We start from the raw sequence: 15,152 nt of genomic DNA, 5'->3' as shown, positions 1-15,152 counted from the left end.
CGTAGTGTGGGCTGGCCGTGCTGCCCCTGGGCCCACGCCTCTTCTGGGCCCAGAACTCGCGCCTCTCCTGGGCCCCGATCACATCTCTCTACAATCTCTCGTCGCTCCTTCGCCCCGAACCCGCACTCTTGCTGTAGCTGCCCACGCTCCAATCACTGAATCTTGGTGACGTTCCTTTTCACTGCCGTTGCTCTCCTGCTCCAACACTTGCTGCTCCCTGGAGTGGTATGCCGCTGAGCTGCTCCCTGGAGTGGTATGCCGCTGTGCTGCTCCCTGGAGTGGTATGCCGCTGTGCTGCTCCCTGGAGTGGTATGCCGCTGTGCTGCTCCCTGGAGTGGTATGCCGCTGTGCTGCTCCCTGGAGTGGTATGCCGCCGTGCTGCTCCTTCCGCTCCCCGGCCTGCGATGGTCGGAGCAGGCCAAGGAGCAGCGTGGCAGCCTGGCCCAGCAGGCTGAGCGCCCCCCCGGCCTGACACCCCTTCACTGCACCGTCAAGTCCCACAATGAGGAAGCAGAGTGAGATGCTGAGCATCACGGGAGCGCTTAACAGTGAGCTCCAAGCCAGTGCCCAGGAAAGCAGCTGTTCCGTCACGGATACCGAACCACGGATGTTTCCAGACCAGAGAGGTTGAACTTGTACTGGCCCCTAAGGGATACAACGAATGATAATGATTAATAAATGGTTCCTCTTCTCCCCATTCCCCCTCTCTCGCAGATGCAACGTTAAACAAAGTCTCTTGCCTTTGACTTCCCCAGCCCCTCCAGACTGCCTGCCGAATATTTAAAAAATCTGAAACAGGAAGTGTTAGAACTGCAGAGTAGGTTGGTTGGTATCTGAAGCTGAGCAATTTCTCTTTCCAGGTGCTGATGAAGCCGCTTTGCGTTTCTAACATTTTCTGTTCTTATTAAAGATGTTATTTTTGGTGAATTGCTGCATTGTTCTCCACTGCAATGCACTATGGTGCATTATTGTCCCAAGACTCTGCACCTTCCAACCCATCTGTTAGTAAACAACGCCTCGATTTCAAAATTCTCATCCTTGTTTTCAAATCCCTCCATGGCCTCGCCCCTCCCTATCTCTGTAATCTCCTCCAGCCCCACAACCCCCCCCGAGATGTCTGCGCTCCTCTAATTCTGCCCTCTTGAGCATCCCTGATTATAATCACCCAACCATTGGTGGCCGTGCCTTCTGTTGCCGAGGCCCCAAGCTCTGGGACTCCCTGCCTTAACCTCTCTACCTCTCTTTTCTCCTTCAAGATGCTCCTTAAAACCTACCTCTTTGACCGAGCTTCTGGTCCCCTGCCGTAATTTCTCCTTATGCGGCTCAGTGTCACATTTTTTATCTCATCATTCTCTTATGAAGTGCCTCGGGACGTTTCGCTATGTTAAAGGTGCTATATAAATACAAGTTGTTGTTGTGGGCATTTTGTTTTTTTGTTGCCCCTTGGTGGTATCTGTGAAGGCTGACGTCGTCTCTCGAGGCACACTGTATCTCCACAAAGCAAACAGACACATTGCTATCACCAGGTTCAGGCAACAGTCTATTCATTTAATAAGAGAAGAGTTGGTGGAAAATATTTTCAGTACATCAACAGACGCTTCTATAAAATATTTTAGAATTTTTGAATTTTTTTAGATAATAAAATACTGTGAGATTTGTTCGGAACATATTTTATAAATCTTTTGCTCCCGATTAACATTTTTAGAAACGTTTCTTCAGCCTCTGGTAGAATAAATGGAAGTTTGGCTTCAAGAACTGTGGCCATTTGTTTGATTTGCAAGAAAAAAATATTGATTGTAACTATTTTTTTCCACTTTGACTCTGGCAAATGTTTTCTTTACTGCCGATCTACCCAGTTCCTTTGCATTTCACCTTATGATAGACAAATACAGGTTGCACCTCTCCAGTCCGGGACTCTTTTTAGTCCGGAAACATCCCTGGTCCGGCATTAGTTCCGGGTGGGGTCCATTGAAAAAAAAAAAGCTGGCTCCACATGTTAAACGTACATGTGATACATTTTGGGTGACATCTTGGCAGCCTTGCCCTGGCCAGCTGGAAATTTTACACACTGGCTGGTGCTGTGGTTTGACACACGCTCCTCGCTGCCGAGCCCACCTCTCCTTGCTTGATTGATGGTGGACGCGCATGCTCTGAAGGCTGCAGCTGCAGTGCCGGGCTGAGCCGACATTTTCCCCTCCCCCTGGTCTCGGTGGGAGGGGGGATGTTGTGTGTGTCTTGGTGCAAGGAGGCTGCCGTTTCCACCAGTTAGACTCTGCTCGTGGCTTACACACGCATTGGCGCCGGGAGTAGGATCGTGGGTAAGGGTCGGCGTCTCTCCTTGACTTTATCCTTCACTTTATCTCCGATCTCTCGTTTTCTTTGTGTATATATATGTGTTTTTTTGAAGTGGTGGTGTTCATTAAGGTAAGCGGGCCAGGAGAGAGAAGGGAAGGGCAGGCAGCTGTCTGAGGCGCCGAAGCTAGGCCTGAGGATTTTTAAAAAACGGAGTGATTCTGGACGACTAAATGTTGCGCAGTAGGTTTCTGCGCAGCGCATGCGCAGAATACATCCGGGTTGTGGTCAGCAGCGTTGTCACCAGTTGACCTCCTGTGGTACGGAAAATTCTCTGGTCTGGCACCAGTCAGATCCTAAGGGTGCCAGACCAGAGGTCCAGCTGTACTCATTTGCGTTATTAGCTGGGCAGTTCAGTGGGATCACTTTAATCACAGCAGTTTCTAAGCGAGACTCTGAGCTCAATGTGGTGCAGTGTGGCCATACCGTGCACCAAAACCCTGTTGTGCCACATCCTCCCTTCCAATAGATATCCTCACAGCTTCTCACCAGATCTGAACGAATTGTCTCTTTCTATTCAGTGTATGGCTATGGTCCATTCCCAGGAGCTGCTACGGAAATTCATCCTATTTTTAAGTCGAGACGAGCAATGTAGTGATATCTGTGTGTGCTTGGAGGGAAGCCATACACTCTGTCTGTTGGGTGAGTGTTCCAGGGATATCTACTTATTCAAGGTTATGCTTTACGATCTTGTTTTTATTTTTGCAAATGTTTAAAGTAGTGATTTGTTTGGCTATTACACATGCAACTGCCTTAAAAGCGCTGTGCATGTCAAGTGCCCCATTATTCTCTCTGTCAGTTATTGAGTGGGCCCCAGTTTCCTCTGTTATGAAGTAAGAGAATACTGGGACTCATTCAGTGCATGATGTAAAGGATAATGGATAATTGGGAATGATTGCAAGGCAGGAGTCTAATCGTGGGTTGAGGATAAAATGACCCAAATTTGATTCTCCTGTCTGTTCTGTTAAAATTTATCTCAGTCTTAGAAAAAGATAGGATGGCGCAATTGATCTTAGCGCTCTGGGCTATGTGGGGAGAAAATAAATTCCCAGTACTCACCACCATCACTGACTTTTGCTGGAAAAGTGTGGATATTGGTTTGACCTTGCGTTTGATGTCTTCCGTTCTTGAATAGCCTACCAATGCTCACTGTTTGGGCTCACACGTGAAGGGGGATTTGGCAAAGAAGCACAAAGCTGCAGGTTCTTATCGAACCACAGCCTGGTATGAGCCAGTGCATTGAGGGAAAGTGAGGAGAAAATTGGGAGGGGAGGTGAATTAAGCTCCTCTTAATTGGACTACAGAACAGAATATTCTCTGAATATTGACAACAGTGGCTGTTAGTTTTTAACTTTTTTTTTCAAAATTAAATCTGCCCAACTGACACAGGGAATCTAATTTATCTGGCCTACCTGTCTGAGAAAGTGTTGGAGGAGGAGACAAATCACTTTGTCAGTGTGCTGACTGCCATGCTGTCGTATTGCCAGAAATATGTATCTCAGAAGAAGTCCAACCTGACGCACTGGCACCCAGTACTTGGCTGGTTCTCGCAGACTGTTGATTATGGGTATGTGCCGGCAGTGGATGTCTGTACTGTTGAGTTAATCTGATACTGTCCATTGAGCTAATGTGTTGCATTCATTTTCTTTAGTTTTTCTGTCACTGTCAACCTCGGCCTCTCTCAATGGGAATAGTAGTGTACTGATGTCATTTAAGCTGTATCTAATCTCTGCTTTACTTGATGCTAATATTGGGTGAAAAATGTGTTGGTCGCCGGCACAGATGGACATTACTTTAAAATCATAGAATGGTTCCAGCACAGAAGGAGGCCATTCGGCCTGTCGAGCCTGTGCTGGTTCTCTGCAAGAGCACTTCAGCTAATCCCATTCCCCTGCCCTTTCCCCGGAGTCCTGCAAATTCTTTTCCTTCAGGTACTGATCCAATTCTCTTTTGAAAGCCACGATTGAATCTGCCTCCACCACTCTCTCTCAGGCAGAGCATTCCAGATCCCAACTAGTCACTGCGTAGAAAAGTTTTTCCTCATGTCGCCTTTGGTTCTTCTGCCAATCACCTTAAATCTGTGTCCTTTGATTCTCGACCCTTCTGCCAATGGGAACAGTTTCTCTCTCTCTCTCTACTTTGTCCAGACCCCTCATGATTTTGAACACCTCAATCAAATCTCCTCTCAACCTTCTCTGCTCGAAGGAGAACAGCCGAAGCTTCTCCAGTCTATCCACGTAACTGAAGTCCCTCATCCCTGAACCATTCTTAGAAATCTTTTCTGCACCCTCTCTAAAGGTCTTCATATCCTTCCTAAAATGCGGTATCCAGAATTGGACACATTATTCCAGTTGAGGCCGAACCAGTGTTTTATAAAGGTTCATTATAACTTCCTTGCTTTTGTACTCTATGCTTCTATTTATAAAGACCAGAATCCCATATGGTTTTTCAACCGGCCCTGCCACCAATGATTTGTGCACATATATCCCCAGGTCTCTCTATTCATGTATTGTAAATAGTCAATATTTCAGCAAAAAGCAAAAAAAATGAAAAGCTTGCCCAGCCTTATCAATAAGTGCTCATTGCCACTGAGTTGTAGTTACTCTGACCACCTTGAAATTCGGATCACTTTCCACCGTGAGAATTTTGTGGTTCAGTGAGTTAGGACATTATCCTTTTACCTCCAGGGCTTGGGTGTAAATCCAGCCGAGAGTTAATGGATGTAACTTTCCTTTCTCTGCTGGTTTTGTAAGAGTCCTAAGTGAATTGCCTCCCTAATAAAGCCTCCCTGATAAAGTGCGACATCCCCACTGACACCTGGGAGTCCCTGGCCAAAGACCGCCCTAAGTGGGGGAAGAGCATCCGGGAGGGCGCTGAGCACCTCGAGTCTTGTCGCCGACACCATGCAGAAATCAAGCGCACGCAGCGGAAGGAGCGTGCGGCAAACCAGACTCCCCGCCCACTCTTCCTTCAACCACTGTCTGTCCCACCTGTGACAGAGACTGCGGTTCTCGTATTGGACTGTACACCTAAGAACTCGTGCTAAGAGTGGAAGCAAGTCTTCCTCGATTCTGAGGGACTGCCTATGATGATGATGATGATGATGATGAAGTGAATTGCATTCGGGGAAACCTCAATGCATATGGGAGTGAGTCCAAAGTATACCTCAACATAATTTAGCATTAATTTCCACCATCTCAAACATTAATGTCATAAGAATAGTTGATGTGGGAAACACTGGTGCACAAAATTGTCCTCAGATTGACTTTTTCCACAGGACAGAGAGAGAGAGAGAGACACAGAAGGATAGTTAGTGTGGTAATTCAGAGAAGGTTCACTAGGCTGATGCCCGAGATGCAAGGGTTGAAGAAATGTTGAGCAGGTTGGACTTATACTCATTGGAGTGTAGAAGAATGAGAGGTGATCTTACTGAAACGTATAAGATTCTGAAGGGGCTTGACATGGTAGATGCAGAGAGGATGCTTCCCCTTGTGGGGGAATCTAGAACTAGGGGGCATAGTTTCAGAATAAGTGGTTGCCCATTTAAAACGGAGATGAGGAGGAATTTATTTTCTCAGAGGGTCGTGAATCTTTGGAATTCTCTACCCCAGAGGGCTGTGGAGTCTGGGTCATTGAATATATTTAAGGTGGAGATAGACAGATTTTTGAATGCTAAGGTTGTTGAGAGTTATGGGGAGCAGGCAGGAAAGTGTCAGATCAGCCATGATCTTGAATGGCGGAGCAGGCTCGAGGGGCCAAATGGCCCATTCCTGCTCCTATTTCTTATGTTCTTTATGTAAAATGTAAGATCTCCTACTGGTGCAGTTGGAGATGCTCTTCTGAAGTTAGGCTAAAGGCATGTTGTATAGATACAGTACAATCAGCTTTACTCTGAGCCTTCTCCCAGACAGAGATGTCAACAGAAAGTGTTCCCCATTGGTACTATTCCTGATGTACAGGTGCTTGGTGCTGGCTTTGAATGCACAACTTTAGGAAATCTTCTGTCCTTCACTGTTGACATTCTTCACATGATGAGCACAGCTTTTTAAGCTCCAGTTTTCACCTAATAATAAAAATAAAACCACAAAAAAGTAAGGTACATGTTAAAATTCCAGGCAACAAGATGCAGCCACTATTTAATAGTTTTTCTGTATGCATCATTAGAGAAGCTCCATTCTAGAGAATCTGCTCCAATGACTCCTTCATTGTGCCTCTTCTCAGGTTGAACGAAGCGATGCCTCTTGTCACCAGGCAGTTGCAGTACTTGTGGAGTGTCCGGGTCATTCGCATGTTGTTCCATGATGTGCTGAGCAAGAAACTGGCAGAGAATCAAGACATGGCCCATACACATACACAGTACCCCAGTCCTTCAAACAACATTCATGTCAAAAGTAAGCATCTGTGCTAGTATTTATCCTCATTGAAAAGCACGAATCTAAAGGATTGTTACCTCCCCAGATTCATTCCCCTGATGGCTCGGTGTGTATCTGCGTTTCCCTGTGTGACATCAAGCCATGCAGACCAGTTTGGTCTTTAGGCTGATCTCCGGTGGGACACTGCAGTTGGCCTCCGCACTCCTGGGCTATAAGGGGAGGTGATGAATTAGCCAGGGTTCCCAGGAAGCTGCTGATTGCTGTCCAGTGACCTTTGTTGGGAAGTGCGCCTGTGGACATTTGAGTAAAGACCGGGCTTTTCTTTTTATTTCTCCCCTCACCATCCAGGCTCACACTTGAAGAATCGTTGTGAAGTTGAAGTTCTATGGAGCAGTAGGCACCCCTGAGGTACCGTACCTCATCATGAGTTAATGCCATGAGGAGAGAAGAAAAAAAACTGGGGAAAGGTGAAAACAGGGCTTGGAGTAGAAATTAGACAGCTGTGCGGTATGTCTGGTTACAAAATGCTCCTTTCATCTCTGGGACTTGGATTGGAAACTAGCCCAGGCCATAGAATCAAAGGCTCCCCTTTCTCGTAGCAGTGAAATGAGATTGGAGCAGTATGTCTGTACCTGGGGGTGCTTGCTGCTGGCAAGTGTATGTCTAAATCTGGAAAGTGCTGCTTTTCCCAGATCCACCATCCATCACCAAGATGAGCATAAAAGGAACCTTTTCTGAAATGGTTTCATTTTTGATGTAGATCTCTTCAGGCGAGCCTTTCAGAAGTCTGCATCCATGCGGAACATACTGAAGCCAGTTGGTGGGAAGCGTGTGGACTCTCCTGAGGTGCAGAAGGTTTGCAGTATCTGTGTGCTGTATCAGACAGCACTGACTACACTCACTCAGATTCGACTCCAGATCCTCACTGGTCAGTCTTGTGTTTTTATAATGTCTCTGAAAAATAAACATTTTTTTTAAAGGGAGCACAGACAAGATATTTTTCCAAATGAAAATATGCAAGTGGGTGAAGAAGCAGAAGTTACAGTGAAGGGATGTCACCGAGCCAGCTATCTGCTAAGCTGTGGAAGGTTTATCCCTGGAATTTTCCCCCTGCCCTTTTAATTTATTTTCTTTTTCAAATATTTATCCGCTGCCCTTTTAAAGCTATAATGGATTCTGCTTACACTACTGTTTCAGGTAGGGCACGCCAAGTCCAGGCAACCTTTTGAGTAAAAGATTTTCTCCTAACCTGTCTTTTGGTGTTCATCTTGAATTTATGCCCTCCAGTTACCCACCCACCGGAAATAATTTTTGCCTATTTACCTTATCAAATCCCCTCACAGTTTAGAACAACTGTACCAGATCGCTTCACCTTTCCTTGTTCCAGTAAGAACTTAAGAAATAGGAGCAGGAGTAAGCCATTTGGCCCCTCGCCTGCTCCACCATTTAATAAGATCATGGCTGATCTGATCATGGACTCAGCTCCACTTCCCTGCCCGCTCCCCATAACCCTTTATTCCCTTATCGCTCAAAAATCAGTGAAAACTTTCTCTAGTTTCATTATTACTAAAGCCTCTAATCTCTGGTATCATTTTAGTAACTCTCTTCTATACCCCCTCCACGACCTTGGCATCATTCCTAAAGAAGGCCCCCCAAAACTTTACACAATATAACTGCGTCTTAACCAATGATTCATACAGGTTTAGAATGATCTCTGCTTTTTTGTAACTATTTATAAAACCTAGAATCCAATAAAAGCTTTATCAATTTAGCCTTCCACTTTTAAAGATCACACCAGGCATGGTATAGAAACATAGAAATTTATAGCGCAGAAGGAGGCCATTTCAGCCCATCGTGTCCGCGCCGTCCGACAAAGAGCCGCACGGCCCTCAGTCAGCAGCCCTGAAGGTTACATATAAACGTATGAACAATGGCGGAAAGTTAAAGAGCAACCAGTCCGCCCCACACAACTGTGACACTCCTTACACTGAAACATTCTACACTCCAACCGCAAAAATTTCTACGAAAGTACCTGGTGGTCCCGGAGGTTGGGAGACTTGCGATCTTGGAGTGCTATGCGAAGGCCCATCTATCCCAGGAGGGTATGGGTTTCATGCGCATCACTGGAATCACATGGGCCGGCCCAACCTATCAGAGTAGGGGGATCCCCCTTCATACTTGTGTAAGTTCCGCATTTATGGAGCTGCCATAAGTATGAATGGGAATATCCCCAAAAACACAAACACTGAAAATAACTTTTTTTTTAAATCACATATTTCAAATTAATAAAAATGGAATTTAATTATTTAAAACAAAAATTTTAAATGTTTAAAATTATTTTTTTAAATATATTTGTCTGTACTTTAAAAGTCTCCCGCTGATAAAAGCAGGCCTTATGCCTGCAAATAGCCCAACTCTCTGCCCGCGGAATCCCTTTAGTTTTGGATGCGGTGAATCTGTCAAGGCTTGACAGATCGCAAGTTCAGGGTTTCGGCACATGCACTTGCGCACCTCGTACGCACCCGTGTGGAGCGCAAATTCAGGCCCATTGAGGTTAATGCATAATCCATTGTAAGTGATTTTTTTAAACTGGGGCCTGATAATGAGAGTTGAGTGAACATTCTCAGCCCATCTTGTATCCAGGGGTGTGTGCTTTTTGTGTTTTGAGTGATTGTATTTCTGTGTTTCAGGGTTAACCTATTTAGATGACTTGTTGCCCAAGTTGTGGGCATTCATTTGTGAGCTAGGACCCCAAGGGGGCCTGAAGCTATTCCTTGAGTGCTTGAACAATGACACAGAGGAATCCAAGCGGCTTCTGGCAATGCTGATGTTGTTTTGTGACTGCTCACGGCATCTTATCACGTAAGTTTGCGTGAGGTTTGATTAAGCCCTTTCAGTAGCATAGACCTGCAGCCCTAAGCAAAATGTTGGGGGGAGGAAGTGTAATAAGCTTCATTTAAAGGGGAACGGAAGTTAAAGGCCTTTCTGCTCCCAAATATTCCCAAATATTAAAGAAGAAAATACTTCAGAAAATTTTCAATGCTGTTTTTTTTTTTTACTGTCAGTTTCCTTGCCAGCGTGAAGTCAGACAAAGCATCGTGCCCTGCTGGGCCAGTCTGCTGATACAACCAATGGGAAGCATCCCCACGCATTCTCTATTGGAAAGAGCAGGTGTCACAATTTTAAACCAAACGTAACCCACCAGAGCCACCCATTGTCAACAAACCATACAGCAGACTGGGAAATCCACGTCCTCCACTTGTGACATACGTTTTTGCAAACTCTTAACCCAGCTATAGCCGCCACCTCTTCCAATGAAGTTTGAGCGATTGACGCCATCGTGCCCCCATCGCCTTGTTCCATTTCATTGTAGGGTGCCGGTGAAATGAGAGTAAGATTGCAGATTTACGAGAATGTATAATGGCATTCTTCTCAACCCATTTATATTTAAAATAGTGGCCACGGCACGGTGCTGCTCCAAAGGGTGAGCGCATCTAATTTTGTTGAACCAACATCTTAAAACCCTGCAGCTGAGCTATATTTTTTAAGCTGAATTTTACTCGTGGCTTACTCCTGTGACATGTCTATCTTCGACAATAAATATGACCCTACTGCCCTGCTAAAAATTCTCTTTTTTAAACATATTTTTCAGTTGGCACATCATGTTGACAAAGTCACAATATTAGAAATTACCATTTGGCCCCCAGTACCTGTACCAGGAGCTCCAGGTCACAATTATCTACTGTATCCATTTCTCTACTCCTTCCCGTGTTCTTTTTAATAGTTTTTCAGTACATTACATGTTTTATCTGTTGATGCAGTGGTGCATTTTGCCTCCATGGCATTTACAGGAGTACACATTAATATATTGAGTTTGTTGCTGTAGTTATGCAGAATGGTATAGTAGTGTAATTTCGCTGTTTTGCTAATTGCTAATTAAAGTGAACAGTTCCATTGGGTGGAATGTGATTTTATTGGAAGAATCTTTGGGCTGGAACCTCACGCTGTTGTGAAAGAAAGAAAGAAAGGAATTGCATTTATATAGCACTCCAAAAGTACTTCATTGGCTGTAAAAGCGCTTTGAGACGTCCGGTGGTCATGAAAGACGCTATGTAAATGCAAATCTTTCTTTCTTTTTAGTCACTGTTGTAATGTGGGAAACGCAGTAGCCAATTTGTGCACAGCAAGCTCCCACAAATAGCAATGTGATAATGACCAGATAATCTTTTTTAGTGGTGTTGATTGAGGGATAAATATTGGCCAGGTCACTGGGAAAACCTCCTGCTCTTCTCCAAATAGTGCCGTGGGATTTGTTACACCCACCTGAGAGGGCAGTCGGGGCCTCGATTTAACGTCTCATCCAAAAGGCGGCAGTTCCAACAATGCAGCACTCCCTCAGCATTGTTGAGGACTCAAACCCTGACTGCATAGCCACTAGCAATCAACACAATATCTCAATTTTGTTCCACTTCATTGGGAATGATGGTTGTTCATGAAGCACTACTTTGTTGGGAAGTGAACTCCACGGGAATAATTCAATTCAAATTTAGTGCATGCTAGTAGGATGTCGCACCGCTGCTCCATAAAAGGAAGTTAAATATAATTTGTTTAATTTGGTGGCTCTCCTTCATGCACTCCAGCCTCTGCTGGTTGAGTCTTGTGATTCATTGGGCGGTTGTTTAGTGTAGCTATGGATAATTCTTTCCCTCTGTTTCCTTTTTGTAACACCTACCTCACCCCTGTACTATGAAATTAATTCCTAACATTATTACTACAGGATCTTGGATGACATTGAGGTGTATGAGGAACAAGTCTCATTTAAACTGGAAGAACTGGTCACCATCTCCTCCTTCCTGAATAATTTTGTATTTAAAATGATCTGGGATGGCATTCAGGGTGAGTTTACTTACGTGACATCAGAACTTATAACTGGTCCATCGTGGCGACTAACTACTAGGTTTGTGGAATCACTGGGGCCTTGATTCAGATTTAGCCATCATTGATTCTTGGGATGAGAGGGTTGTCCTATGAGGAGAGCTTGAGTAGATTGGGCCTATACTCTCTGGAGTTTAGAAGAATGAGAGGTAATTTTGTTGAAACTAATACATTTCTTAGAGGGCTTGACACAAGGTAGCTGCTGAGAGATTGTTTTTCCTTAGCTGGAGAGTCTAGAACTAGGGATTATCGTCGCGGGATAAGGGGTTGGCCATTTAGGACTGAGATGAGGAGAAATTTCTTCACTCAGTAAGGGTTGCGACTTCTCTACCACCGAGGCCTGTGGATGCTCAGTCGGGTATATTCAAGACTAAGATCAATAGATTTTTGGGCACTAAGGGAATCAAGGGATTGGGTGGGAAAGTGGAGTTAATGTAGAAGTTCAGCCACGATCTTATTGAATAGCGGAGCAGGCTCGAGGGACCTTATGGCTTACTCCTGCTATTTCTTGTATTGTGATAAAGACAGTCTCTTATTATTTTGGATTTGCTGCTGAAGTACATAAGATAGCAATCCTTTCACTTCTGAAATCTGGCATTGAGTGCAGTTCAGATTAAGACAATGATATCGAACTGAGTATCTCTTGGCTGCTGTCTTGGTCTTACGTTGGGTGTTCTGTGTGGAATTAATCCAGTTCTCCGTGAACAAAGTGCATAATTCAAGCTGCTTTTACAGTTGGCGTTCCGTGATCCTGAACAATCCTGTCCATGCACGTTCACGGGTAGTCAGCTGCACCTAGAACCACAAGAAATCCATTTCAGCACATCTGACCAACCTGGTACAATTGCATTCTCGCCCTCGCAAATCTTAGGGCTTTTTCTGCAGTGCCGCACATTGTTGAGGCTTCAATATTTAGTTGAAAGGTGTTTTTTTTTACCAAAAACAAATTTTTGATAAAACAAAATAAGTTACTAGTAGACAGCCCCACCTAATTTTTGTTAAATCTGAGTCAAATGGCAGAAAATGGTCAGAGCTATTATCTGGCAACATTGGATTCCGTTCCTTCAGGGACTCATCGTGCTTCTTTGAAAATTGAACAGAACTGATGCCCAAATGATTTTTCCCACTATTTAATAAAAATGTCCCGTCGTTCCATTCCAGCCAATCCCAAAAATCAACTTCTCTTGGGCCTAGTCTCCAAAGTAAGGTGAGCAAACTGCAGAATGAGCGCACTGAGCAATTACCTCAGTGCACCCCTAGTTTGCCATATTCTTAGAGGCAAACCGATCCTAGTCTGAATTTGTCTAATATGTGAATGTTTCTGTTAATCTAAATGGGTAAATTCAGACCAGTTATTTTTTAGCAGTGGATTTGACACAAAATCGATCGATCTTTTCCCCCAACTAAGCCAGGCGTGTATTGGTAAGAGACAAAAGGTGGAACTTTTAATCGGGAGAAATCCAGGTTAAAATGTTTGTTTCTGTATCTCTAGAAAATGCAAAAGGAGAACAACTGGAGCTATTCCATTCCGTTCACGGGTGGCTGATGACTCTGTATGAGCGAGATTGCCGACGACGCTTTGCTCCTGAGGACCACTGGCTGCGCAAGTAAGTGAAGAATGGGCTCACAACACAGTCGATGGGAGAGCAAAGCCATTACCTGCATCTTTCATAAGAACATAAGAAATAGGAGCAGGAGAAGGCCATACAGCTCCTTGAGCCTGCTCTGCCATTTAATACGATCATGGCTGATCCAATCATGGACTCAGGTCCACTTCCCTGCCCGCTCCCCTTATTCCCTTATCATTTAAGAAACTGTCTATTGCTGTCTTAAATTTATTCAATGTCCCAGCTTCCACAGCCCTCTGAGGCAGCGAATTCCACAGATTTACAACCCTCTGACAGAAGAAATTTCTCCTCATCTCAGTTTTAAATGGGCGGCCCCTTATTCTAAGATCATGCCCTCTAGTTCTGGTCTCCCCCATCAGTGGCAACATCCTCTCTGTATCACCTTGTCAAGCCCTCTCATAATCTTATACATTTCGATAAGATTACCTCTCATTTTTCTGAATTCCAATGAGTAGAGGCCCAACCTACTCAACCTTTCCTCATAAGTCAAAAAAATGATGCAAGTGACAATCAAGACAGTTGTGTGGCCTTTCCTATCCTGGACACTGCTTGCTCCCAGAAGACTTTCCAGATTTGTCAGTCTTTTGGAAAATATTAAGAAGGAACAGGGACTGCAAACTCATTGACAAAATAGACACAAATCATGCTAATCTTTTCTCTAACATTATCTTGGGGGGAAAAACTTGGAAAAAATGTTTTAAATCTTTTTTACGCACAAGTGGTTAGGATTTTGAATGCACTGCTTGATAGAGTGATGGACACAGATTCAATAGTAGCCTTCAAAGGGGAATTGGATAAATACTTGAAGGAGAAAAAAAAATAGCAGGGATATGGGGAAAGAGCGAGGGAGTGGGACTAACTGGATTGCACTTTGAAAGAGCTGGTGCAGACTCGATGGGCCAAATGGCCGCCTCCTGTACTGTACTAGCCTGATTCTCCGAGAACAACTGCTCACTGGTAAGATATTGTAAGAGAAAGGATTAGCTCGATATGGGTGTGCTCATATGAGGTAACTGCACAGAATGTGATATTGGGCAATGATCGGGAACTGCTTGGGAAATGAAAAATTGTTCTTGGGGAAGACTGTGGAGCATTTGAAGAGTCCCCTGAGATTGGAATCCATTTGAAAGAGATGAGAGTGGCCTATATTCGTGGCTAATCTATACGTCTAAGAGATTAGTTGCAGTAACCCATGATTTCTGAGAATATGTTACCCAATATGTGCCTTCATTCTGTCGAGGAATGAAAATTTAAAAATGTCTATATAGATCTAAGACCTTGGAGTCAAAATAGTTTGATTCCCACCATTTCAGAAGAATTGGTGTAATAGTTCTCCCTCTAGGGGCAGCACTTTGATTTACTAGTGGGGCCAATGGTTTGCACTGAAATTAATGTTGTCTGCATTTCATACTCCTTTTTTTTAAAAAAACCTTAGAATTGTAGAATTTCTTTCCCTGGTATTGCATATTTTATTTATATTGTGAAATAAAATAAATAAAATAGATTGCAATCTATTTTAGTATTTATAAATTATGGTCTGGTGCAAAGGTGTCCTCTGTGTTCCTGAGTGGAAGGGTTGTAGGTAATTGAAGAACACCCTGTTTCATGGTAAAGGAGCTGATGAAGAGCAACTCCTCTGGTTAAATAATCAGAAGGTCTTATAGTTTCATATCTTTCCTAATGGAAACAGTATCCCGGCCAACAGTCCCAGCCAATTACCAGCAAAAAAGAAATCAGATGAAATGATTATTCATCACATTCCTGATGCAGAGTGGCTGCTGTGTTTGCCTTCTTGGATAACTTCACTGCAAAAGTATTTGATGGTTTGAAGCGCTTTGAGACATTTTGACGTGATCATGAGACG

General features: G+C 44.1%; 2 protein-coding genes across 5 annotated transcripts in view; one reads left to right on the top strand and one right to left on the bottom strand.

The window, feature by feature from the left end:
* ube3b (ubiquitin protein ligase E3B) overlaps positions 1-15,152 on the top strand; it is a 62,282-nt gene that overhangs the window by 24,486 nt on the left and 22,644 nt on the right. For all 4 annotated transcript variants that reach the window (XM_070887986.1, XM_070887990.1, XM_070887987.1 and 1 more), the window contains 7 exons: positions 2,874-2,994; positions 3,742-3,919; positions 6,574-6,743; positions 7,486-7,653; positions 9,416-9,587; positions 11,503-11,621; positions 13,153-13,267. In XM_070887986.1, coding sequence (XP_070744087.1) covers positions 2,874-2,994; positions 3,742-3,919; positions 6,574-6,743; positions 7,486-7,653; positions 9,416-9,587; positions 11,503-11,621; positions 13,153-13,267 — 1,043 coding nt within the window. The remainder of the gene's footprint in view (positions 1-2,873; positions 2,995-3,741; positions 3,920-6,573; positions 6,744-7,485; positions 7,654-9,415; positions 9,588-11,502; positions 11,622-13,152; positions 13,268-15,152) is intronic.
* The window catches only part of mmab (metabolism of cobalamin associated B), a 62,432-nt gene continuing 57,388 nt past the window's right edge, over positions 10,109-15,152 (bottom strand). Inside the window, exon 9 of the mRNA XM_070887992.1 lies at positions 10,109-12,455. Coding sequence (XP_070744093.1) covers positions 12,446-12,455 — 10 coding nt within the window. The 3' untranslated portion in view covers positions 10,109-12,445. The remainder of the gene's footprint in view (positions 12,456-15,152) is intronic.

The sequence above is a fragment of the Pristiophorus japonicus genome, chromosome 8, assembly GCF_044704955.1.
Source record: "Pristiophorus japonicus isolate sPriJap1 chromosome 8, sPriJap1.hap1, whole genome shotgun sequence".
NCBI lineage: Eukaryota > Metazoa > Chordata > Chondrichthyes > Pristiophoridae > Pristiophorus > Pristiophorus japonicus.
This window is presented reverse-complemented; position numbering and strand designations above follow the sequence as displayed.